The sequence below is a fragment of the Pocillopora damicornis genome, chromosome 4, assembly GCF_964200805.1.
Source record: "Pocillopora damicornis chromosome 4, jaPocDami1.2, whole genome shotgun sequence".
NCBI lineage: Eukaryota > Metazoa > Cnidaria > Anthozoa > Scleractinia > Pocilloporidae > Pocillopora > Pocillopora damicornis.
In genome coordinates, this window is record NC_142673.1 from 10,630,108 (window position 1) to 10,658,005 (window position 27,898).

General features: G+C 39.9%; 1 protein-coding gene and 1 long non-coding RNA gene across 4 annotated transcripts in view; one reads left to right on the forward strand and one right to left on the reverse strand.

Moving 5' to 3' along the window:
• LOC113672675 (uncharacterized) overlaps positions 1-27,898 on the reverse strand; it is a 40,697-nt gene that overhangs the window by 2,534 nt on the left and 10,265 nt on the right. The window contains exons 3-4 of one of the 3 annotated variants that reach the window (XR_016185813.1): positions 24,678-24,865; positions 22,714-23,620 (exon numbers count right to left, since the gene is read on the reverse strand). The exons of 1 other annotated variant lie outside the window; for it this stretch is intronic. This is a non-coding gene — a long non-coding RNA (uncharacterized LOC113672675). Of the gene's footprint in view, positions 1-22,713; positions 24,219-24,677; positions 24,866-27,898 lie in introns of those variants that run through there. One more of the 3 variants, XR_016185812.1, reaches the window with a different exon arrangement.
• LOC113685364 (uncharacterized) lies at positions 12,818-16,519 on the forward strand. The gene has a single exon (XM_027202872.2). It carries the CDS (start codon positions 12,836-12,838, stop codon positions 16,517-16,519), a length of 3,684 nt encoding a protein of 1,227 aa, XP_027058673.2. The 5' UTR covers positions 12,818-12,835.

The following is a 27,898-nucleotide window of genomic DNA, read 5'->3' on the forward strand; positions in this document are numbered from 1 at the left end:
TCTTGAGAAAGAGATAGCTATTGCAAGCACCGAAAAAGTAGCAATAAAGCAAATCCTAGATGAAGAAAGATTTGCGGGCGATAAAGAAGAGTCAAGTGTCAAAGACGTTAATCCCACGGTTAAACAGGAGTTAAAACCAGACATAAGTGATGAGAACATTAAACAAGAAAGAAGCTTTAAGGCTAACCTGCACGCTCCTCCATTCGTTCTGGGAAGTTATCTAATGCCACCCTTTGAGCCTCGGAAAGCAGATCCTGTGTTCATGCCCCAATTTCAAGAGAATGGCATTAATACCACTCTTCAAAAAAATTGTCAGCCTACAATAAGAAGCAGGCCGAATTGAGCTCATTAATTATCAATCAGCAGAAGATTACCAGCCTCCTGGTTAAAGAGCTGCCAGTCTTCTCCAGAGATTACTTTGAATATCCAGCCTTCATGACCGCCTTCGATTCCATCGTTTGCAGTAATGTACCATCAAACAAAGACCGGCTGTATTTCCTTGACAAGTACACCAGAGGCAAGGCTAACAACGTAGTGAAAGGTTTCCTGGCTATGAGCTCTGACAGTGCCTACGATAAAGCTCGGAAGATGTTAGACCAGCGTTTCGGGAATCCCGTCCACGTAGCTGAGGCTTACAAGTCTAGTCTAAGAAACTGGCCAAAGATAAATGATGGTGATAGCAGTGGCCTCCAGGACTTCTCTGATTTTCTCATACAATGTGCAGAAGCAATGAAGACAATACAGTCAATGGGGGACCTTGACTCAACAGAAACTCTCTGTCTTGTTTGCAGCAAACTTCCTTCTTACTCTGCTGTGAAATGGTGCCGGCATGCTCATGAAAGGCAAACCAAGTCTAAGAAAATAATCACATTTAGCGCCTTTATGAACTTTGTCAGAGAAGAAGCAGAACTTGCAAATGACCCCATCTTCTCACCTGATGCCCTGAAAGCAGAAAGCGAGAAGACTGGTACTCAGACAAAGTGGGGATGGAAGAACAAGTCAAAGAAGAAGGACGATAGTGATTTGAGCGCCAATTCACTTGTGACATCAGGCACTCCACACCCCAGTGACCTTGCCTCATTGACAAAACCATTTGCAAATCAAACAGATCAGGCCTGCCCCCTTTGCAATGGTCAGCATGCCCTTGTCAAGTGCAGCAAATTTCTCAAGAGTTCAGTAGATGAACGCATTGAATTTATTCGCAGTAAAGCTCTTTGATTCAGCTGTTTCAAGTCAGGTCACATGTCTTCCGGATGTCATAATAGATCCATTTGCAAAGAATGTGGAAGACGTCACCAAACCTTATCGCATGGCGTAAAACCAAAATCCACCGAGATTTGTCCACAGCCTGACCGCAAGTCACAAGAAACTCAGCACCCATCTAACAAGAATGAACCACTCAGCAAGAAACCTCCAGTTGCAGGATCTGCAAGCTCAAACCTGATCAGTGTAACGCACAGCTCTGCTACAGAGTCTGCCAGCATAATCACTAATTGTCAAATCATCCAAGTTCTTCTGTTCCACAAGGATAACCCAGCTAAAGCAATCAAGGTCTACGCCCTCCTAGACGATGCAAGTGACACAACCTTCATGACTACCCAAGTACAGCGTGAACTCGGTATCAAGAGTGCTGAAAGGGAGATTGGGCATGGCTTCGAGGTAGTAAGACGTGCCGTTCCACGCTCTGCTCGAAAAGTATCTAAAATGGCTTCAAAGTTTTTAGTATGAGTATTCTCCGCTCAGGAAAGAAGCTTAAAGTTTAGTCTACCATGTCGGCGGAAAACGTTGCGGAGCTGAGTCGCCTGGTGAAAAGTCTTGCAGAAAAAATCGATAAGTTGGAAGTTTCGAGCCAAAGTCGCCATGATACTATCTTAACGAAGCTGACAACGCTTGAAACTACAACGAGCGAATTATCCGCGGGTTTAGAAGGGATGAACCAAGAAATGGAAGCAGTGAAACAAACCTTGCAGAAGAAAGCTGATTTAGTACAAGTGGAACTACTTGAGAAGAAATTAGAAGAAATGGAGAATCGTTCTAAGAGAAATAATATTGTTATTTGGAACATTCCAGAAGGTGCCGAAAAAGACTCGTCCTGCTTAGCGCTTGTAACTTCGATCTTGACGGAACACATGGGCCTAGAGGAGATAGAAGTAATGCGGGCCCACCGCACAAATATCAAACAAAGGCAAAGTCCTACAAGTGGTGCAACTCTACATAGGCCAGTTCACGTATATTTATTAAAATATACCGCCAAGGAATACATCTTGCGTAATGCGGCCTCTAAGTTAAGAGAGAATCCTTTCCATGAAGCAAATCTATACATTTCAGACGACGTATCAAAATCTGTGAGGGAGCAGCGCAAAAAGCTTAAAGAGAGGCACCTGAATGAAATCCGTAGTCGAGAAGATGTCCAATTCGCCTATATTCCTTGGAGCGTACCGGCCAGGATCATTTTTAAATTGAATGGTGAGTCAAAACTTAAGTCCTTCTACCTGCAAGCTGAAAACAAAATGCAAATATTATTTTTCTTCAAGAAACGCATTCAACTGGAAACAATGAGAAACAATGGAAAGCTGAATGGGGTGCCCCTCTGGAGCTCGCTCATGGGAGTAGTGGTTCGAGGAGTGTTGCAATACTCTTTCGAAAGGGGTTTGATTGCAAGATAATTAAAAAAGTCATTGATCCCAATGGGAGATATATTAGTATTGAAGTTCAAATCAATGATGAAAAATATTTTTTAGTGAATGTTTACGGTCCAAACAATGATAATCAAGCTGTGCAATTCTATGATCATTTAATTGACGCTCTAAGGAAAGAAGGTCTCGCTTATGAAGATAAAATAAAAATAGGTGGTGACTTCAATTGTCCCATTAATCCGCTACTGGACAAAAAAGGTGGGATACTGGTATTAAGGAAGAAAGTTGTTGAACGCATTGAAGAAATACAAACAACATTTAATTTGCATGATGTATGGCGAGTAAAAAATCCCCAAGCAAAAAGCTTTACATGGTCCCAAAAATCTCCATTTATTTTTTGTAGATTAGATTATTGGCTCATCTCAAATTCACTTCAGGACTTGATTAAAGATGTCAACATCATTGCAGCAATAAGGTCTGATCACTCAGCAATTTTCTTACATCTACAGGAAATCGAAGAATGTCAGCGAGGCCCGCGGTTTTGGAAAATGAATACTTCCTTATTGACTGATGAAAATTTTGTTCAAAAGATGAAAGAAAAGCTAGACCAATGGAAAAAAGAGGGGGAGGAATTTTCAGATGTGAGAGTTGCTTGGGATTGGATTAAATATAAAGTCAGACTCTTTTGCATAAATTACTCAAAAGAAGTAGCTAAGACCAAAAGGGAGAGAGAAGAAATGCTGCAAAGAAAATTGCAAATTGCTCAAGAACAGTTTCAGCAGGCCCCCTGTGAGGAGGTCGAAAAAATTCTTGATGAATGCAAAGCGGACTTGGAAAATTTTTATGAGGAAAAGGCTAATGGATTAATTGTGCGTGCCAGGGCGAGGTGGCATGAATACGGAGAAAAGAGTACTAAATATTTTTTGAGTTTAGAAAAGAGAAATTACACCAGGAAACACATAAGAAAGCTCTGTTTAAGTGGAGTCATCACTAAAAACTATCAAAAAATATTGGATTCCGCTACGGAGTATTACAAGAACTTATATAGTAACAAATTGAAGGTAGACCAATCTGACTCATTACATCACTTTCTTGGAAATTCGAATATTCCACGACTATCGCAAGAGGAAAGATTAAGCTGCGAGGGTCAAATAACCATAGAGGAATGTGTTAAAGCACTTGATACCTTTGACACGGGGAAGACGCCTGGAAATGATGGAATTCCTTTCGAATTTTATAAAATTTTCTGGAATTCTGTTGGTGAATTAATGAATGAAGTTTTTAATCATTGTTTTGAGCTAGGGCAAATGTCAAATTCTCAAAAGCAGGCGATCATCACCTTGATCGACAAAAAAGGAAGGGACAGGATGTTTTTGGAAAATTGGAGACCAATCTCGTTGATTAATGTCGACTCAAAAATCGCAACTAAGGTCATCGCAAATAGAATAAAAAATGTTCTTCCCTCTGTAATCCATGCAAATCAATCCGGTTTTATGAAGGGTAGGTTTATTGGGGAAACAGCTTGTTCAATCTTAGACATTATCGCTCATACTGAATCACTACAGTTACCAGGTGTTTTACTGTTTATTGATTTTGAAAAAGCTTTTGATTCCATAGAACATGAATTTCTTTATAAAGCATTAGAGTGTTTTAATTTCGGACCCTCCTTCATGAAGTGGATTCAAACGTTTTACAATAACCTCTCAGGTTGTGTTCTTAATAATGGTTTTTTCTCTTCTCCTTTTCAACTAGAAAGGGGTGTTAGGCAGGGAGACCCTCTGTCGCCTTATTTATTTTTAATTGCCATTGAAATTATGGCGATATCTATAAGAACAAATGAGAATATTGAAGGCATAAAAATCGGGGAAGATGAAACTAGGTCTCTGTTGTACGCCGACATGACAGCTACTCTAGCAAATATTTCATCAGTCGAAAAAGTAATACAAATCCTTAATGACTTCGAAAAATGTTCTGGCTTAAAAATGAACCTTTCTAAAACCAAAGCTATGTGGGTTGGAAAAAACAAAAATTCTTTAGAAACACCTCTGGACCTGGAGTGGTGTACAGGTGTTAAGACCCTAGGTATTCACTTCTCCTGTGATCAAGAACAAGTTATAAAACAAAATTTCCAGGATAGATTAAATGAAGTTCAAAAAATGATTAATTTATGGAAACTCAGAGGTCTCTCCCTATTTGGCAAAGTAAAAATAATTAAATCTTTCCTAATCCCAAAATTATTATATGTTTCCTCAATAATAGAAACCCCACCCGAAATTATTAAACAGATGGAGAAAATGATCTACAAATTTTTGTGGAAAGGCCCTGATAAAGTCACAAGGCTTTCTGTGATAAATACTTTAGAGAATGGTGGACTGAATCTCACAGACCTTGAGCTACATATTAAAGCATTAAGATTGTCCTGGATTCCGCGTCTCATAGATGAGAAGGAAGGGCCCTGGATTTCTTATCTCAAATACAACTTAAAAAAATACGGAGGATGTTTTCTTTTTAGATGTAACTATGATGTAAATGATCTTGACTTAAGTCTTAGTAAGTTTTACTTACAGCTTCTAAGATGGTGGGCGGATTTTAGATGCTCCTTTTCTGATGTGAATTATTCTCAAAATGTAATTTGGAATAATAAGGATATACGAATTAATAATAAACCTGTTTTTTATAAAACATACTTTGACAAGGGCATAACTTATTTGAATGATTTACAGTTCGATGTTGACAATGTGCGTTCTTATGAATTCTTTAAGCAAAAAGGACTTAACACTAATTTCCTGACTTGGACAGCCTTGAGATCTTCTATTATTAATATGAAATCAAAAAGCTCCTGCCCCATCCCCACAGCGGGTAATCTCGATCCTATGAATTTTGATTATAAGTCTAAATCTTTTAATGCATATACTGCAAAGTGTAAACAGTTTTATTCTACGATGATAACAAGTAAAGCGAGAATCCCGAATGGCTTTAAAAAGTTGACAGCGGATTTTGAGCTTTCAAATGCGCAGGAAGTTTTCTCTATTCCTTATCTTGTTGCGAGCGAAACGTATGTTTGGTCGTTTCAATACAGAGTATTGAATTTCATTTTGTTTACAAACGATAAATTGTTCAAAATAGGGTTAAGTGATTCGGACAAGTGTTCTTTTTGTGGAACCTATACGGAAGATCTGTACCACCTCTTCTTTAACTGCTCCTTTGTGCAAGCTTTTTGGAACGTATTTACAGTCTGGTGGTTTGATCTTAGTGGCGAATATTTAATTTTGTCTTTAAAAGATATTATGGTTGGCTTACTTCAGAGGAATGATCTGTTAAATTATTTGATAATTTTAGGGAAATTGACTATTTGGGAATGTAGAAAAAAATAACACCTCTCCAATATTTAGATTGTTTTTGCACAAGGTTGAAGTTAAAAAACAAGTTGAAAAAATAATTGCTATAAGAAACAGAAAGCTTCGCGATTTTCAAATTAGATGGGAATTTCTCATATAATTTTGTGTTTGCCCTTTTTTTAAGGAAAAGAATGGAAGACCAATGCATAAACTTAGATCTCATATTCTTCCTTGTTTATTAGTTTATTGTAGTTTATTTTTGTTAGAGAATTAACTGGGCGTTGCCATCGCCAGTATGTGTCACTGTGCAATGTTAAAAGAAAATAGTACTTTTTGTATGTAATGGCATAATTAGTAGATTGTGTTGTTAATAGAGCTGGATACTGTAAGTAGTGTAATTATTAGTGACTGTAAGTAGTGTAATTATTAGTGACTGTAAGTAGAGTAATGTAAATAAGCATTGTAATTAGTGTAAGTGGTGTTTCATATTGTATTGTAAGCATTGTGTTTGTAATTTAAAAATAAAAATTAAAAAAAAAAAAAAAAAAAAAAGAGTGCTGAAAGTAGTTGAGATTTAAGCACGATGCTTGGTCGACAGAGGATAGCAGTTAAAAGAATTGATGGCTTGATTGTTCAGCAACTTGACAAATGCACCGAAGTTGACCAAAACCGTGAACAACTGGCCACACCTTAAAAGGATCCAAGGCAAAATTCCTCCGTATGATGAAGACAGATATTGGCCTGCTAATCGGTTGCAACTGCCCCAAAGCGATCACATCAACAGAAGTCATTCAGGGTAAAGGAGAAGAACCTTACGCTGTTCGAACCTTGCTAGGTTGGAGTATCATGGGACCAGTTGCCACATCAGACAACCCTCGAGATGGCCACGCCTTAGATTCCACCTGTCATCGTACCTTGACAAGAGAGGTTATTTCTGGAGCAAGTGACAGCGCTAACCAGTTGAGTTTCATCCTCCACAGAAAAACGAAGGAGGTCATACACCCATCAGCAATTAATCAGATGTTCAAGCTCAATTTCTTGGAACACAAAAACAAATCGAAGCATGATCTATCCAAAGAAGACAGAAAGTTTATTCAAATAGCAGAAAAGGGAATTCAACATTGCAATGATGGCCATTATGAGCTCCCACTACCCTTGAAGAACGAAACCATTGAGCCTCCAAACAACAAGACAGTAGCGCTTCGCAGACTTAATCAGCTAAAAAGAAGGTTCGTGGGTAGAAACGGCCAGAAATACTACACAGATTACTTGGAATTTATGAAGAAATTGATAAAGAATGGATACGCTGAGAGGGTACCAAAGATGTCTGAGTCGGAACATGCATCCCATGGTCAAGTTCAAGAACAAGCGAACGTTTGGTACATTCCACACCACGGAGTCTATCATCCTAAGAAGCCCAATAAGATTTGTGTAGTTTTCGATTGTGCTGCCGAGTACGAAAGTGAATCGCTAAACAAGCACCTGCTTCAAGGCCCCAACTTGACAAACAATTTGACAGGAATGCTTTGCAGGTTTCGACAAGAGCCAATGGCTTTCATGTGTGACATAGAAACCATGTTTCACCAAGTAAAAGTGAGTGAAGAATTCAGAGACTTGTTGCGCTTTCTCTGGCAGGAAGATGGCGACCTAACCAAAGAACCGAAAGAGTACTGAATGACCGTACACTTGTTTGGAGCCACCTCGTCCCCAGGCTGCGCAAATTTTGCTTTGAAGTCTACGGCCAATGATTTTGAAGAAGAATTTGGAGCTAGCGCCGCAGATTTCATTTGAAGGACTTCTACATTGACTACAGTTTGAAGTCTGTTCCCTTGGTAGACGACACAGTGAAGCTGGTTGTAAGCATAAAGCAGATCAAAGATCAGTGTAGCAAAGGAGGCTTCCAACTTCACAAGTTTGTGTCCAACAGTAAAGAAGTCATCAGAAGAATCCCAGAGCAAGACAGAGCAGATGATGTGAAGGAGTTAGACTAAGACCTTGATTCACTTCCCTTAGAGCACACATTCGGCATCCATTGGTGTGTTGAGTCTGACTGCTTCCAGCTCGCTACTGTACTACAAGACAAGCCATGCACTAGACGGGGTATACTCTCCACTGTGAGCTCAATTTTCGATCCACTCAGATTCATTGTTCCACTCTTGTGGGATGGAAAGTCAATTTTTCAAGATTTGTGTTGTCATGAAGTAGGCTGGGATGATCCAATACCAGAAAACATCAAAGTTAAGTGGGAAAAGTGGAGATCAGATTTGTTAGAAGTTCAATGCATTTCAATTCCCAGATGCTATAAGCCCGATGACTTTGGTCGTGTTGTGAGCGCACAACTTCATCACTTCTCGGACGCAAGCATCAGAGGTTATGGTCAGTGTAGTTACCTGTGCCTTGTAGACAAAAACCAGAGAGCTCATTGCTCCTTTGTTACGGGAAAGTCCAGAGTGGCTCTGTTGAAGCCTGTAACTATACCACACCTGGAGCTTACCACCACTGTGTACTCAGTGAGAATCAGACAGCAGTTGCAACTTGAGCTAGAGTACACCATTGATAAAGAGTACCTCTAGACAGACAGTAGAGTTGTACTTGGATATATAGCCAACGAGAGTAGGTGTTTTCACGTGTTCATCGCCAACAGAGTTAAAAAAGTTTAAGGAAACACTTCAATTGATCAGTGGAAGTACGTCAAATCAAAACAAAACCCAGCAGATGAAGCATCTCGAGGCCAGAAGACACAAGAGCTGTTAAATTCCTGCTGGATTACTGAGCCAGCGTTTCTTTGTGTAGTGTATTCAATTTGCATGAAAATGTTAACATGCTCATTGTTCATGAATTATCAGGATTTACCTGTACTTGTTCACAAACAATAAACTCAAAATTTTCAATACCACATGAGGCTTTGCTGCACACACCACCAAATTAGTATTGAAATTGAGGTGGTAACAAGACAATGCTTAAAAAACTGTAAAAGCTTTTAAGATATGATTGCTGCGATCAATGCCAAATATTAGGCAATTGTTAAAATCTATGGAAACCGTACTCCAGCTATTGTTGTTGCCAGATAAACTAGTTCTAGCTCAACAATTGTTGAAGTCACATGCCCATTGTTGAAAGCATCCCTCAACTTTTTCACTCCTGATTAAAGAGATGTTAATGAAATAGAAAATAAGCAATCACAAAATAAAACATCTAGCTATCAACCTCAATCCTTGGTTGGAGGTTCATGGAACCTACTGTTTTTGCATGCTTTCTCTTGCATGTCTGCTATCAGGATTTTTTCCTTTCACTGGTCTTTATGTTTAACACAGAAATGAAGTCACTTATTTAATTAAATATGTCTAGCAATGTTTTTAAACTTCAATACAGCTGATTATTAGAGCAAAGTCTTATTTATAGACAACTGTATTGAATTCAGATGTGTAACTGTTGGCAACTGTTGTGAACTGTTGTCTAATTGGTTTTAATGTTACAACTACTGTTCCCTTCCTCAAAACAATTAGCTTCAGGGAAAAAAGCTCCTTTAAACATGTCTTCTTCAATCACTGACACAACCTAAGTTTCAATAGTTTCACAATTTCAGTCATGTGTTCCATGCAAGAAATGCAGCATATTGATTAGGAGCTCTCTTCCAAGCTCGTAGAATCCCCAATCATTCCTGCTTTCTTAAATATCTCTCCACCATTAATGGGCAGCAACAACCCATTCTTTTCTCTTCAACTCAATGGAAAGGACCTCTGGCAATAGAGGGAGCTTCATAGCCACAGCCAAGGTTTTGATAACCTACAGGACCACTTTTCTGGTTGAGTAAAAGTATGTTATCTGTGCAAAGCTCTATTTCAATGTACATCTATCAAGAAAGAGGAAAAAGATAAATACCGCTTGTGTCTCTTGTCTGTGGATTACATGTCCTCAGAACATTCAATGTCTGAGCACAACAGTGCTGGGAACAACAGTTCTAAGGACAAAGCTCCCTGGAACCAAAAGGTGCTGTGTAGGTCTCTCATGTGAAGGAGCAATGAACTAAACTCTCTACTTAGTTGATTGGATAGAAAGAGTGCAAGAAAGCAGTCACAGGGGAGTGCCTCGATGATGATTGAGAGGAAAGATAGCTCTCCATCTACTTGAGAGGCACCAGAAGATACTCCAGCATTTGCTTTGTCATAAATGACATTTGAATACTATACATTTTAGATACAAAAGAAAAGGTTCTACCTACTGGTATTATAACAACATGATTTACTTAGGTTTAAAAGTAAAAGAGGTGCTGAGTTTGGCAATTTGTTTACTGTTCTCATTTTATACTTATGCATTTAGAATGTAGTATGAAATGAATATTGTGATCCAAAATCCACCACTGAGGTGGAAAAAGTCCTATCAAAACAAGTTTTGGAAACTTTAAGTGTTGTTCTTTGCTTAAATGATGGTTTTCTTACAACAAGGCAAATACTGAAGCATCTTGTGGTTTTTGGGAATATCATCTTTAAAATATTTAGTTAAGGTTTAGGTACTTATGCTTTAAAATTTGTGGCAGAAATTCACTTACAACTTATTTGGTGCAGCTTTAAAGTTTTTTAATCCAGTTTTCAAGTTTTAGAACTTGTAACAAATTTAGGAAATATCAGAGAATGCCATCCTATTTATTGTTACAGTTAAAACTTTAAATCAAGAAAAATGTGGTATGATAATGATAGTAATAACGTGTAAATTCTCAACTTACTTTTTTACATACAGCTTGGAGTAAATATTGGAAAAAAAAAGTAATATATGAATAAGTGAATTGTCAAAGAATTTTCAAACCAAAAATACTCTACTGTTAATGTGCTTAACAGTGTAGCAGTCAAATTATGTTTGACAGTTTTTATTACCAAATTGAACAATGAGACAAATAGACTATTTTAAAACTTATTGGTTGGTCAGTCCTCAAACCTACATTAAAGATCAATGCTGTTTACACCAGAAGTTATGTCTAATTCTATCAGTCATCTACCACAGAGATCCCATGAGACACTATGCATGCGCATGGTTGGTCATTCTACTTGAGCAATCGCCATCTAGTAGCATGGTTGGTTTTCAATTGAGTTTTTTCCCATCAATCTACATCTGGTAGAGATTTGTGTGGCAATTCAGTTCCTTTCAATGGTCATTTTCACCTTTCCATGGAAAATAGCATGGATGGGCTATTGGAAAAAGCTGAATAAGACACCAATTTCATCTGAGCAGCAAAGCACACTTTGTCCTTCTGGGAATGTTCAACCTGGCACCACCACAAAAGCACCAGTCCCTGACACAGCCAGACCTCCCAGTGTCACATGTACAGGACAACTGACTAGCAAGTTGGGCCTTGCCAAACTAAATCACAGGGTAGACCAGCTAATAAGTCAAATTCAACATTTACTTGGGAAATGGAAACCATTACCACATGATCCCAGCATCTTGAATGCTGTAAGGGAATACAAAATAGACTTTCTCTTTACCCCAATACAGTCTACCATCCCAACGACAATTAATTTTTCAGCTCAGGAAAGTAAAAATGTCAATGAACAAATATCCAAATTCCTAGAAAAAGGGATCACAGTTAAAATGTATGATCCTGAAATTAAAGGATCTTGATGCCTTTGTTTGTTTTACAAACCTTCTACACTCACGCCTCTAATTTCATTATTCCATCCATACTTGTTCCCAGCTCATGAGACCAAGTTGTTACATGGCATCCATTGACCTACGGGATGGCTACTACTCAGTACCTATTGCTAAAGAACACCAAAAATATCTTAAACTCATATGACAGGCAAACCCATATCAATTTACATGCTTTGCTCAGGGGCTCTTCCACCCCCCTGTCTCTTCACCAAACTTATGAAACCTGAGTATTTGTTCCTCAGGGAATTAGGACATATCTGAGGTGGCTGCCTTGATGACTCCTCTTTATTAAGATGCTCCCCTGAGGAGTGCCAACCCAACATTGATGATACCCTAACCCTGCATCACTATTTAGGTTTCCTGCCTTGTGAAGTCAAATCAGTGACAATGCCAACCCAGATCTTCCATCACTTGGGGTTTACTTTAAATTCTCTGGACAGTAGGGAAGTATAAAAAGCTGCAACTTGCAGCCCAAAGAATCCTTGAAAGCAAATCACCCACTATTAGAGAGGTAACCCAATTACTTGGGATGATGGTTTGTCGGGGACTGGGGCACATATTACGTAATTATGTAACCCGTGACAACGGAACCACGTGCTTATTATTGAGAGCCTGCCCCCTTTTAAGTTGTTAATTCGAATCTATTGGACTGAGAGTTAGATTGACCGTGATTGTGCGAAGACCTTGTGAATCTTGCGATTATTAAACACGTTAACATCAAATTTGTGACTTGTCTTGGATACTGTCTCCAGCGGCCGGGGGAGTCCAGCAAACGTGGCGACCACGAAGGGACAATTGTGAGTATAATTTGTGTCCTCAATTTACCTTTTAGCTCTCGTTTACATCTGCAACGAAGCCTACGCCTAATTAACCTCGAAATCGAACGAATCATGGAAAACGCCGAATCTACTCTGGAAACAAAACTTAAGCAACTTAAAAGGACAGAGGATAAAACTGATGGCATACTTACTAGCGGAAAGCAATCTACTATATCTAGACAATTGACGAACTTAAAAGAACTTCTCACAGAAGTAGAGAACGCACGAAGAACGGTTGAAGGAGAGAAAATAGCTGCGGAAGTTAGCAATGACGAAATCAGCACGTGGAATGATGGAATTAACGCAAGAATAGAAGAAGCGGATGGTCGGATCGAAACCCTCGAAGAATGGTTGATGAAACAGAACTGAAGCAGAAAACCAAGAGCGAGAAGAAAAGATGCAGTTTGAAATTAAGCTTCAAGAGACAAAGCTAAAATTGCAAGAGAATTTTCAGCTCAAAACAGGAAACCAAAACCTTTCCACGGAAACGCCTGTCAGTCAAGCAAAACTACCCAAGCTGGTTATTACCAAGTTTAACGGAACATATGCCGACTGGCCAAGATTCTGGGGGCAATATTCCGAATCCATCGACAAAACAGACGTGCCGCCTGTTACTAAATTCACGTACCTGCGTGAATTACTGGACGTCAAAGTTAGGAGAACAATCGAAGCGTTGCCACATTCAGCTGAAGGATACAATCGAGCCTTATCAATCCTTAAAGACCGATTCGGAAAGCATAGCGAAATAGTAAAGGCCTACGTAAAGGAAATTCTTGAGCTGCCTCACACACCCACCGGAAACCTCAAAAGAATTCACGAATTCTACGACAAACTTTCCTATAGCGTGCAGTCCCTCGACTCACTCAAATCACTTCATGAAGTGAATGGGATGGTTTCGTTGACGCTCGAAAAACTGTCGGCAATCAGAGGGGACCTTGTACGAAACGATCCAGATTGGGAGACCTGGGATTTCGTGAAGTTCACCGAAGCGCTCCGCCAATGGACACGTCGAAACCCGATTGATAACTTCAGATTAGAAGATCCGTTGCCACCCAGGAGACGAGACCGCATGTTCCAAACTCAGCAGAAAAGGACACGCAAGTGTGTGTACTGTCAAGCAGACAGCCACAAGCCATCAGAATGTGGTAAAATCACATCACCGACAGAACGCAAAGAATTTCTGGCAATCAAGAGACTTTGTTTCAATTGCACAGGACCTCACAAATCGTTGGAATGCAAAAGTACCGCGACATGTCAAAATTGCGGTAAACGACATCATACATCAATCTGCAGCTCACCAAAGGAAGTGAAAAGCGAAGGAGCTTTGACAGCTCATCACCCAGAACACAACGAAGTCGTCTATCCTATCATTCTTGTGGAGATTGACGGAATAAAAACACATGCTTTGCTTGACACTGGTGCCGGAAGTTCGTACGCTTCGACTAAACTTATCAGTCTTCTCAACAAAGGGCCTAAAGAAACAGTGATCAAAAGAATAGATATGATGCTTGGCTCTTCAACCACAAACGTTGAAATTTATCCAGCAACCCTTGCAGCAGTGAACGGAAAATTTGACATGAACATTGAATTAACGAAAGTCCATAAGCCTCAACTCCTTACACTCGACAACCCTAATTACGAAAATCTGCTAAGTAAATACAGTCACCTCAAGGGAGTCAAGATTGAAGATAACGACACAAGACCTCAAATTCCAATTCACGTAGTCTTAGGCGCCAGCGAGTATGCCACAGTCAAAACAAGTACCGCACAAAGAGTGGGAAAACCTGGGCAGCCTGTGGCCGAGAGAACGCTCCTTGGATGGACCTTAATGTCACCGGGAAAAGAAGACGTTGGTAGTCCTGTGCTCCTAACGCAGTCAGCCTTAACAGATTATGAGCAACTGTGTACCCTGGACGTACTTGGCCTTGCAGACACTCATGAGAACGACCAACAGGCAGTTTACGAAGAATTCAAAGAACAGCTTGAGAGAAACCCAGCCGGCTGGTACCAAACAAGGTTGCCATGGAAAGGGACTCACCCTACACTGCCAACAAATGAAACTGGAAGTAAGAGAAGATTGGAGCAATTAGTCCGGAAGTTAGAGCGGAATGGTCAATACGAAGAGTACGACTGCATAATTCAAGAACAACTTCAACAAGGAATTGTGGAGCCAGCACCTGACATTCCAACTGGAAAAGAGTACTATATCCCGCATAAAGGAGTTGTCAGAGAGAATGCTGAAAGTACCAAGCTCCGAATTGTGTACGACGCGTCAGCAAGAGAGAAAGATAACCAGCCATCCTTAAATGACTGCCTCCACCCAGGGCCTCCACTCCAGAACCGTCTGTGGGACATCCTCGTGAGATCGAGATTCTACCCAATACTTCTAACGGGTGATCTTAAGAAGGCATTTCTGCAAGTTCAAATAAAGAAGGAAGAACGAGATTCCTTACGTTTCCACTGGAAACCCCCAAGCAGTTCCAAAACCACCATCCTTCGTTTCACCCGAGCCCTATTTGGAATGACGTGCTCACCATTCCTCCTCGGTGGAGTTATCAATGAGCATCTCAACACTTGGGAAAGTCATCACCCCGAGCTGATTAAAGAAATTCATGATGGTCTATATGTTGACGACCTAATGACCGGTGGCGAGACCGTCGAGCTCACTGCAGTGAAGAAAGTAATCACCACAGAAGTGTTTAAAGACGCCACATTCACCATTCACAAATGGCACTCTAACGCCTCAGAACTAGAAACAACCAGTGGCCCATCATCTGAAGAGTTGTCCTATGCTAAACAGCAACTTGGAGGAACAAAACCCTCAGAAGGCAAACTGTTAGGCCTTCCCTGGAATAGAGAAGAAGAAGACACGATTAGCGTCATCATCCAGAGCGACCAGACCGAAACGACCAAGAGAGGAGTGCTGTCTCACCTAGCCAAAATCTATGACCCTCTGGGACTAGTGTCACCGGTAACACTTATTGGCAAACAGCTCTACTGCGACATTTGTGACAGCAAAGTACCTTGGGATACTCAACTTCCAGGACCGTTGCTGAAACGCTGGAAGGACTGGAACAAGACACTAACCGAGAATTTCACAGCCCAGCGAGCACTTGCTCCCTTCCACCAACCGATTTTGAGCGTCACATTACACGCATTTGGTGATGCTAGTACAAAGGGCGTCAGTGCTGCAGTCTACGCTGTGGTCCATCAAGATCAAGGCGTCACTCAGCAACTAATTTGCGCGAAGTCAAGACTCGCAAAGAAGTCCCTAACGATACCAAGACTCGAGCTTGTTGCAGGTCATATGGCCGTTAACTTGGTAGCCAACGTACAAGCAGCCTTAAGTGTCCAACCATACAGCACCCATTGCTGGCTTGACTCAACCGTGGCACTCTACTGGATCAAAGGTCAAGGGGAGTATCGGCAATTCGTATCAAACCGAGTGAACAAGATCCAACAACACGAGTACGTCAGTTGGCATCACGTCCCAACCGAAGACAATCCAGCAGACCTGGGGAGTCGAGGAGGGAATGTGGTCAACAACAACCTCTGGAATCATGGTCCAACCTGGCTTAGCGATACTGCAAAATGGCCACCTGACATAATACTCGAACCTACGCCCGAAACCATGACTGAAGCCAAAGTGAAACGAGAAGTTCTCTCTGTTGCCGTTCCCAAACAAGATGCTCTACACCACGTACTTATTAACCACTCATTACCAAGAGGTCTACGAATTGGAGCTTGGGTCTGGCGATTTGTTCATAACTGCAGAGGAAAGCCACTGAAAAGAAGGAGTGGTCCAATCAACACTGAAGAGATTCAACAACAAGAGCTTTTTTGGATCAAACAAGCCCAACAATCGGTGCTCCAGCTAGCCAATTTCGAAGAAGACAGACTGCAGTTAAACCTTCAGTACAACGATCAGAAGGTCTTAGAATGCCGAGGACATATCATGGGAGAATATCCGATCTATCTTCCAGATGAGCATCCCTTCACCGCGAAGTTGATCTTTAATGCCCACCTTTCCACCCTGCATGGAGGGGTTGGGCTCACCATGGCAAAGATACGCGAGAAATAGTGGATACCCCGCCTACGACGCCTAGTAAAGAAGCTAAGAGGTAGCTGCTACGGGTGCAAAAGATTCCGAGCCAGAGCCTACCAAGCACCACCGCCAGGGAATCTACCCCGAACCAGAACAGAAGGTTCAAGGCCCTTTCAAGTGATAGGAGTTGACTTCGCAGGACCAATACGCTACACGTCTAGAGCCAAAACCGAAAGCAAGGCCTATTTGGTGTTGTATGCTTGCAGCCTGACCAGAGCAGTTCACCTTGACCTGTCAAAATCCCTGGAAACGTCAGAGTTCATAGCAAGCCTCAAGCGGTTCATAGCCCGAAGAGGGAGACCGGAAATGATCTATTCCGACAATGGATCCACTTTCAAGGCCGCCGAGAAATGGTTACTACAGGTGCAAAAAGAGGAAAGGTTCCATGAGATCCTAGCTGACCTGGCAATTAAGTGGCGTTTCAACCTGAGTCGCACCCCATGGTGGGGAGGTCAATTCGAACGCCTTATTGGCCTATTCAAAGGTGCCTTCTACAAAACCATTGGCAATGGGACTCTCCGCTGGCCTGAATTGGAAGAAGTAGTACTTGACGTCGAAGTAGCGCTCAACAACCGCCCCTTGAGCTACCTCGAAGACGACATCCAGCTTCCAGTGCTGACGCCCAACTCCATGCTGAGCATCAACCCAAATTACCTCCCAGAACTACAAGCACACCATGCACCAGAAGACGATCTGAGGAAAAGGGCTAAATTTCTATTGAAGTGCAAGGATGTTATATGGAAAAGATGGACAGCAGAATACATGAGAAGTCTACGAGAGAGCCACCGTAGAGCAGGAGGGAAGCAAACGCCCCATCCTAACATCGGAGATGTCGTCATCATTCGAGGTGACAGCAAAAACCGTAACCAATGGAAACTGGCAATTGTCATCGACCTCATTCGAGGAAAAGATAGCATTGTTAGAGCCGCTAAGTTGAAAGTAGGCAAAGACCACCTCGAGCGTGCATCCCAACACCTTTACCCTTTGGAGTTAGCAAGTACCCAATGGCCATCGAGTTCAACGCTCAACCCATCTGCCCCCGAGTTCCAGGCAAAGCCTCGAAGGGATGCTGCTGCTGCCGCAGCAGTTCGCGTTCAACAGATCGCCGAACAATCAGAACACTGAACGTCGGCCATACTAGGTCAACTTTATCTTGAACGTTTCAAACAACGAACACTTATTCTAGGTTACCGCTTTATTCGCTTTTGTTTTGTTCGAAGCTCTGTGCCCAGTCCAAGAAGTAAACATGTAACTCCCTTCCAGGGACATTCATGGGGGAGGGTGTTGGGGACTGGGGCACATATTACGTAATTATGTAACCCGTGACAACGGAAGCACGTGCTTATTATTGAGAGCCTGCCCCCTTTTAAGTTGTTAATTCGAATCTATTGGACTGAGAGTTAGATTGACCGTGATTGTGCGAAGACCTTGTGAATCTTGCGATTATTAAACACGTTAACATCAAATTTGTGACTTGTCTTGGATACTGTCTCCAGCGGCCGGAGGAGTCCAGCAAAGGTTTCCAGCTTCTCAAAAATAACAGCTGGGATTTTGAACAAACTATGCTTTTATCTAAATTGGCATCTGCAGATATTTCTTGGTGGATGAGAAATGCTCTGACCTCTAAGAAGGGGATTCATCATAGGAAGACAAGTCATACCTTCTACACTCACACCTCTACTAAAGAGTGTGTGCAAACCTGAATGACACCACAACTGGGAGAGTGGTCCAGTTCAGAAGAAAGCCATCATATTTATTACTTAGAACTAAATGCCATTCTCTTGGGCTTCTCACCAAGAAAGAACGACAAGTCCTTACTTACAATAGGGGGGGCTAAGAATCTGGGAGCACTTAGAAGTGGATACAGTGCGACTTGTGCCACCTGGAAATCCGAGTAAAGAAGCTGTGAAAGCAAAGGTTGAAGGTGTGTTGGAACTCGATCCTTTGAGGTGGCTACCAAAGATGGAGCCAGATATCGTTGAAATCACCGTCACCTGAGGAAAACAAAGGAGGCCTGCTGGAGTTCAAGACCTGCTTTGGTGGCTGAAGGAGGCGTTGAGCAATCGGATCAACAGTTAACATCCTCACCTGAACAAGCACAGACTGGTCATGAGCTCTCCAACAACCTACACAGTGGTCAAGTGGATGCGACCAATGGGCATGCAATGGCATCTCAGCAACCAGAGCCACTTGTTCAGCCTAGTGGGTTATCTGTGCAAGGCCCAACAATGCAAACAGGCAGATGTTGCTTTCGTAACTCGTTTTCTTCTCTGTTTTGTTTACATAACTATTACTCATTAACGATTTGTACATTTTCCAAGTTTTTGTTATTCATGCTGTGATTGCTGTGATCAATGCAAGTTTTGCAATATAACCTTTGGAATCATGTAATTAGAGACACCACATTTTTTATCAGTTTAGTTGCGCCATCTACATTCTCACTATTTATACTATCGCTGTCACCACTATCATTCTAAGCTGTCGTTTCATCAATTGCTACCCTCGCTGGAGCAAGATCAAAGTAACTCTTCGCTCCATATTTTTAGTTGTAATCGTGTCATCATAGTTTAAGATCTATGTTCCATCAGTGTCCTTGATTTATGTTTTGTATCTTAGCTAGTATTAGTTTTCATAAGCCTTTTGTATCAGTTTGCTTTTAGTTCAAACCACACAATCATCGTTGACTACGACTTGCCTTCACAACCACATCCTAATTCCGTAATCCTGATTCTTGTATTATTGATTCCTTGTTCCCTTTGAATAAATGCTAAAGATTAATTTTAATGTGATCTGGTTACTTTGAATTATGTGCGTTCAAGTGTTTCAAGCTCCTGGGGTTAAGTCGTAACCTACGCGTGGCTTCACTCCTGGAAAGTCACATCAGTTTGAATTTGACGCAAAGTTTCGTGTTCATCATTTATCGCTGGATTTTCTACCTTTACAAAGCCTTTGGCTGCGCTAGCTAATGTAACAGTTGAAACACGTGTTGTTTACTTCAAGTTATGCAATAAGCTATCACATTCCACAACACGCGCATGGAAATCCTACACCGGTTATGGCCAACAAAGAAAGCGAACAAAACACAGATAGCGAACAAAACACAGATAGCGAACAAAACACAGATAGTGAACGTGAATCACTTCCAACTAATTCTAGAGTCAGGGTAGAAAATTTTACTCTTGGTTGGGACGTAGTTCAATCCGAAAAACTCCTACAGCTTAAAAGGAGCAGAAGTTCTAAAAAAGGAATTCTTACTAAGGCCCAAAAAGAAATAAAAGGGTTTATGCTGAATTCTAACAACGATATCCAGTCAACTCGCCGACGGTCCAACTCGCCAACGTATAAAATCGAGTAGAGACATCGGCGAGTTGGTCCTTAATCCAATACAACTTATTAGAAGTTAAACATACAGAAAAGTAAACGATATTTAGTAAAAAAACACTGGTGAACATTGGTGAACATCAAACAGAAGCCTAAACATTGGTGAACATCACCAATGACTATAACAGCTTAAGACACGAACGAGTTATTGTGCGACAACAACACCGTAAAGACTCATCATGTCAATTGCTCAGATTTTTTAAAGAAAACTTGGCTTTCTAGACGAGACCTTTTGAAGAAAGCAATTCTTTTCATTTGCAACAAAGTTTGTAAGGATCTCAATACGAATAAAGCAAGATAAACATCACCAATGACTCTAACAGCTTCAGACGCGAATGAGTTATCGGGACTATGACAAGAACACTGTAAAGACTCATCATCACAATCGGTCAGATTTTTAAAGAAAACTTGGCGTTCTAAATAAGATCTTTCGTAAAAAGCAATTCTTTTTATTTGCAACAAAGTTTATAAGGATCTCATGTCAATCGGTCTTATTTATTTAAGTCAAGTCACTTGGTAAAAAGTCAACGCACAAACGGTGTTGTTGTCACACAATAATTATCTCGTTCATGTCTGAAGCGGATATAGTCATTGGCGATGTTTACTTTGCTTCATTCACTTTGAGATCCTTCTAACCGTTTTTGGAATCAAAGTCAGTGCAATGGCTGAAGGAAGCAATGGCTACATTCTCAAGCAACAAATTTACACAGGGAAAATGTGGAAATGTGGTTGTTCCTGACCTACCAGCAAACTACCAAGACAAAAACTAGATGTTGGTGACTGACAATTTCTACAAAAGCCCCATTTTCACTCAGAAGCTACTTGCCAGAGGCATATATTGTCTTGGTAGATTGACAACTATCAATAAACACTTCCCAAAAGACCTCATCTTTCCTCAAAAACCTAAACCTGCTCGTGGATCAGGGTCCTAAGGAAGCTGCCAAAAAATACGCGCAGTATCATGGTATGACAACAAGCCTGTCTACTTTCTGAGTACAGTGCACAGTCCCAACCACTCAAGATATACCCCACAGAAGCAAAGAGAGGTTAGAAGGAGAAGCAAGAGAGGAGCAGCTTCTGTATGCCCATGCCCATCATTACTGCATGACTATGACAAGTACATGTGTGGGATTGACTATCCAGATCAGAATAACCGTTACTATAGTGTTGGACGGAAATGCAAGTGTTGGCCACCCACAGTGTTTTACCAGTGAGAAACTTCAATAAACAATGCCTTTGTAGTTTACAAGGCCACACAGGTGAGTAAGAGACTCACATCCAAGGAATTTAGAATGACTCTGGCAACACACCTGATGTCTAGATACATTGCCCACAACAACATACCTGTTGGTAGAAGAATCAATGCAAATTTGGAACCAAGGTTGCAAAATGTTAGCCCTCACATTCCAGTAATTGGCCCTTTAGGAGTTTGTGTTGTTTGTTCTGTTCGTTTGTCCCATCACTACAGAATTGAGAAGAGGCCAAGGCCAGCCAGATTATTGTTAAAAGTAATTTCAAGTTTAGAGAATTAAACACCTTGCCGTTAGATATATTTAGACTTATTTCTGTAATAGACGCCTTACCAGTTGAATGGCGTGAATCATTAAACACGCTTGCTTCTACAGCTGACGAGCCTTTCAATTTGTATAACGAAATTAAATTAAGTTTTAATGACAAAAATGTTTTAATTGAAACAGTCATTTCAAAGACTATATATAAAGAACTTCGAAATAGAATCATCACTCCACCGACTGCCCAACTGAATTTTAATACTCATTTTGTTAATGATGTTTTAGAAAGGAAAGAGATTTACAGCTTGCCATTTCGTACTTCCTTGGACACAAAATCGCGTAAATTCCAGTATAAACTACTTAACAGGTGTCTTATCACAAATCCTTTTTTAAACAAAATTGGTATTATTCCATTCCCGGCGTGTTCCTTTTGTGGCAAAATGAACGAATCCTTGGAGCACTTTTTTCTTTCTTGTCGTTATACTAAGGATTTCTGGGCTGAGGTAATAAAGTGGTTCGATAATCAAGGCGTAAAGATAAAACACCTCTCTGAAAAAGATATGTTTGGTATTTTAAGGTGCGAAGACGAATTATTAATCAATCATATTTTAATAATTGCCAAACAGTATTTATATTCTTGCCGACAGAACAAATCTCTTCCTTCGATTAAAGTATTAAACCTCAAAATTAAAATGATCCACCAACTCGAGACAATGAGCGCAAAATCAAATAAGCTAAAAGCTCATAATATGAAATGGGACAAGTACAAAAATTATTAGGTGATATAGAATCTCATGTTTGTTGCTGCACTGTACTAGTATTATATTTAGAAGCAGAGGAGAGCTAAGAGGATTTGTGGATTGTGTATGTAGATATATGATATACCGTGTCTGTCTGTTTATGTGAATTATGTTTGTTTATGAAAAATGTATGTAACTTTGAATTAATAAAAATTAATAAAATACAAAAAAAAAAGAATCAGATGAGACATGAGATGTGCATTTGTGCCTGAACAGTAACAGCAACTGTTTCTCACTTTAGCACAAGCAACAAAAACTATTTAAGTTTCCTGTAGTGTTTTATTGGGGGTAAAGGGTTTGAAGCTATTTTTGTCTGAATCTTCTTGAATTGCTTAGGGCAATTTATTGACATTGCCTTAAATTAAGTCTTTCAAACTATTTCATAGTACATGCAGATTTGCTGAGAATTTCACTTAAATAATTTGCAAATTAAGTATGCTAAATACAAGTTAATTAATAATTATGAAATTCCTTGAAATCTATTGATGCAAAATTTATTGCTGATTAATTTGACACATAGTTATCTACACTTCTCAACAAAAGAAATGGTAATAACCTGTAAAAAGTGATGGCTGTATCTAAATTTTTAAGTACCCTAGAGAGAAACTCAGGTGGAAAAGAGTTAAAAAAGAAATCCTCCTTGCCAAATTAGGTGCTCTTGTGAATTTGCAGATAACAAATGGATGTAATGATTTAAAGAATATTACTCATCAGCAACACAGCCATGTTACTGAAATGGTAGAAATCATTTCTGATTGTATCAAGGAAAAAAGTTTCAGCATTACCAGAGAGTCCTTTTGTTGGTGCTCCTAGATGAAACCTCTGACATAATTCACAAGAAGCTGGTAATTTTGTTCCGAGCTGTGGTAAATGGCAAGTGTCAAACCTTGTTTGCAAGAAGTACTAGCGTGCACAATGACAAAGCTGACACACTTGTATGGGCCCTTGTAAAGTTTCTGGAGGATGAAGGCATCTGTGCTCAAGGTTTAGGAATTGATGGTGCTCCAGTTACACTGGGGTGCCTGAACAGAGTTGGTGCAAGACTAAAGCAGCTTAACACTTTTTTAGTTCAGGTTCACTGTGTTGCTCACAAATTTGCCTTATGTTTGTCCATTACTACTAAAACTGTCAATCCTGTTTCCAATTACAAAGACTCAATAATGGCAGTCTATAACAACTTTTCCCACTCTGCAGTCAGATATAATAAATTGAAATGGAACAAACCCTGGGGGAACCTGAACTACATCTTCAGGAGCCTATCTACACAAGGTGGCTGAGTCTCCATGCCTCTGTTGAAATAGTATGAAGCATCTGGCACTTGTTGGTTCTCACACTGGAAGACCAGGCCTTGAGAGAGGCAGATGGAGTTTCACTAGCTCATTCAGCTAAGGGGAAAGGATTGCATAATCAAATAAGATTTGAGTTTGTTGCAATCAGAGCCCTTTTACATCATTTCCTCCAAGTCATTTCTTAACTGAGCAAGTCATTTCAAGCCCAAAGCCTAGATTTATCCATGATTCTTTCCCTTGTCAAAGCAACCAAATCAACTTTAAATGACATGCAGAGGGCACCCAGTGCATGGCCATAAAAGTTACTGCAGCTGGGTATACAGCATTCTTCCAAACAAAACAGAGATTCGTTAAAGAAGTTATAAAAAACATTGATGACAGGTTCCCAGCTGATTCTATGACCATTTTGGATGCCCTTGGCAATGGCTACAAGTGCTGCTGGACTGCTATGGAAAGAAAAACAAATGGCAGGAATGGTCCAGTCCCTGCTGTTATTGATAAACAAGCAACTTGGTTTGAATGGGAACAACTGCACAATTTGATAACACTAAACTAAAGGCATCTCTTCCTTCAAAAAAATCTCTAAGCTTCTGATTACTGAACATCAAGATCTGTATCCTAATTTTGCTAGGCTTGCAGCAGTAGCTTTGGGTATTCCAGTCACTAATGCAGATTGTGAGGGGGCATTCAGCACCTAAAATTGACAGAATATCAAAGTCAAAACCAGCTGAGAATTGCCATTATTAAGCATCTTGCATGCATTGAAGTAAACAGCCCTTCCCAATTAGATGACTTTGCTGACACCTCTGTGCACAGGTAGCAGCAAGCATGTAGAGGAAGATAAGGTACCATTCATCTTGAATTTTCTGAACATCAGAAATGCTAGTTTTTGGCATTTTCATATGTTGTTGTTTGTTACCTTATTAATTTAATATACAATGCACTAAGCCAGTAAACACTATGATAGTGTAATAGTGTTAGAAACTTGTTTATGAATATTAAATAACTGCTTTTTTCATTGATATTGACTTCAAATATCAAAAAAATTACTTCAAAATTTGGAGGTAGAAGTCACACTGACTCTACTCATCAATAAAATTTGCAAACCCTGATATCATAATATTAATTTAAAGTAATTGAGGTTACCACTTACTTTCTAGGTTTCAAAAGTTCTCACTATTCATCTTGATACATGCATTTGTCATGGTACATGCAATGTTACATGCATGTGCAGAGAGACTAGGAAGAGAGCACAGTCTCCATCACCCAAAGAACAGGAGGAAACAACAACCAATCCTGTCAGCACAGCATCACCAGCATAATTGAAAGATACTACCGTGTCTTGGAAGAGATGAAAACCAATCATTGTAGTAAATCCAATGCTTTTGCTCAGCAAATCCACACTTCAAGGCTGTCATGTTTTAAGACTCCCACAATACCTGTAATACTAACTGATTATTTAGTGATTATAATTTTTTCCATCATGTTTTGCAGTAGACATAACTATTACATAAGAGAAGAAATGTAAGGTAACTAGCTCATTTTGTTTCAAAAACCACTCATACTGTCATGGTAAGCTACATGTAAGTTTGTTACAAGTATGATATGAGTTTCAATTACCAAAAACACAATAAATCTTGGATCAGAATCACTTGGCATGATCTCAAGGTTTTGATCAATTGGCTGAGCTTCCTGGTGTTGCAGGATCCCATCTCAACCCCAAAAAGCACTAGTATGTGCCAACAAAAAGTTAATGTGGAATCAGGCAGAAGCCTTATGCAAAGAAGTAAATGCTTTGTCTATTCCCTGATGACTACAATATATTGTCCAGCCAGCAGGTCTCAACAAAGGCTGTTCCTTCAACACCAGGTAACCAAACCACATTGTATGTTCATTTTGTCTCCAGACTAACTGGACAGCAAAATTCCAGCAGATGGATTTGTAGTGTCTCAAAATATAATCTTTTTGTTGATATGGTATATTAAATTGCTCTCAACCAGACAGTTAAGGCAGGAAATGCCTCAAGTTGAATGATCACAGGAAATCGCAAAGATATCAATCAAGAATAACCAAGCTTGATAACAACATTTGAGAACTAGTAAAGAATGATTTGAAGTTTGGCTGCCTCAACTGTAAGTATAGGTCAAAGGAAACAATCCAGACAAAGAGCAGTCTACTAATATCAATTAGTGTGAATTCAATTTTTCCTGCCCTCTCGAGTAGTGTATACTTGAGGATTATTTGTGATGTCTTTTATGCCCTCTTAGGTAATGTATCTTGAGGGCTACTCTCAAGCTCTTCTATACCCTCTTGGGAAGTGTATGCATAACCCCACCATAGTTATGTAAGGCATGTAATATGTCACACCATGCATATTTTCTGCCTGTTTCCTGGAAGCATTGCCATGTGGTTTTTAAACCAACATCCAAAGGTGTAATTTTTTCATGAAATGTAGGATTGTGTTTCAGTGTATATACTAGTACTACTTGGTACTATATCAGTCTAAGTTCACCTGATATTACTTGTCTTAGTACAACCATGGAATCAAACAACAAGCCAACCACTCAAAAGAGAACAGCATCAAGATGCTTATACAATTTTGAGGAAACTTTAAAACAGTTGGCTGACAGACAGCCAACAGGTTTTTTCAGGGAATTTTTCTCCACAAATACCCATTGTTAGATCAGAATCTTAATTCTCCTTGCACTTTAAATACCCAAGAAAAGATACAGAACATAGCATTGATCAGGACCATCACTTTGAGTGGTTTGCAGCTATTGGCTGAAGATAGATTATGTAAGAGATTTTTTCTATTGTTAATTGTTGTTGTTGATGGTTTGAAATGAAAATATTACAGTTGGGTCCTGAAATGGTGCATACTTTATTTCTTGGATATGTCTTTTGCAAACTATGTACTGTATTGACAACTTCTCATTGGAACTTAGCAGTAGCTACCACTAGTTTATAATGAATGGGATCTAGGACTCACTCATTGATGGATTGGCGAATCCCCAGACTCACTGACCCATACAGTATTTGTAAATGGATCACTGTTAAGCATGGCTCATCAATCCATTAGTAGAAAACTTCTTTAGGAAATGCAACAAGATTGTATAGCTGATATATGGACCTTGCATATGACTGACTGTATTAAAGTGAGTTAAATATTCACTTTAAGTATGTTGTTACTTCTACTTGAGTGATGCCTACTGTATTTACTTGTGTATAAGTCAACCTTTTATGACTGAAAATCAGCCCAAAAAATCACCCTTGACTTATACACGAGTCATACACAAAGACCTGACCCAAGCAATCCAAGAAATTAACATAACAGTTGCTCTCAGTCAGTTAGGAAAACTGAGGTTATAAAACCAGTTCAAATTGTGTTCAAGTTTCGTCACTTTTCAGCGCATTCTTCATCTACAAAAAAGTTTGAAATAATAAATTTTTAGTGGCTTAACACAAAGCTACTAAAGCTGATTTCTACTGTGCTTTTGGACTGTAATGCAGACAGTTTTTCTTACAGCTTTGCTGTTTACAGTGCTGAACTTTTGATTTCATTGAATGATTACAGTAGCTAAGTAACTTGGCAAATGCTGTTGTCTCGAGCGGTCTTGCATGTTACACGCAATCCTTCGAAGCTTTTTGGCGTTCCTTTGGTTTACTTAATCTACTATCAAACTCAGCATTAAGATAAAGTTTAGTTAAATGCAAGATTTCATTTTCAATGTGATTTACAAAATATGGTAAATTACTTCGCCAATAAATCGAAGTGTTCGTGTGTGCTTAAATCGTGGTGATATAAACAAGATAAATAAACTAAATTTCAAAGCACACGGTTACAATTTTGCTCTGCAGTTTTTTTAATTCCCCGTGTTTTCAATACATGTCTAGAAATATGAGATTAGCTTTTGAGAAATGTCTATCTGTGTGAATTTTACTTCTTTAACTAGAAATAATGAAAAATCCGATTTTTGAACTAAAAAATGAGGGTCGACTTATACACAAGTTCGACCTATACAATAGTAAATAAGGTATGTCCTTGTAACAAAATGAAGACTTCAGTTAACCCTTTTACTGCCTTATGACATACTGAGTACGTCATGCCTCTTCAGGGATGCAGATAATAGCCGGAAGCCGGGTGTCATAGTTTCTTACGCAACACAAATGTATTGGCGCATGCGCAGGGGGCATGTCTTTCGTATGTTGGAGTTCAAATAGAATGTCTGCTACGTTGTTTATCTGAACTACAACATGGTGTCAGAAGTGGGATAACGAATCCAGAAACCAAGTCGGTTCCTTGTCTTCGTTCAACGTTTACCCACCGTTCGTCCTTGTACTTCATTCCACTTGTTCGCCTCGAAACGCTACGTC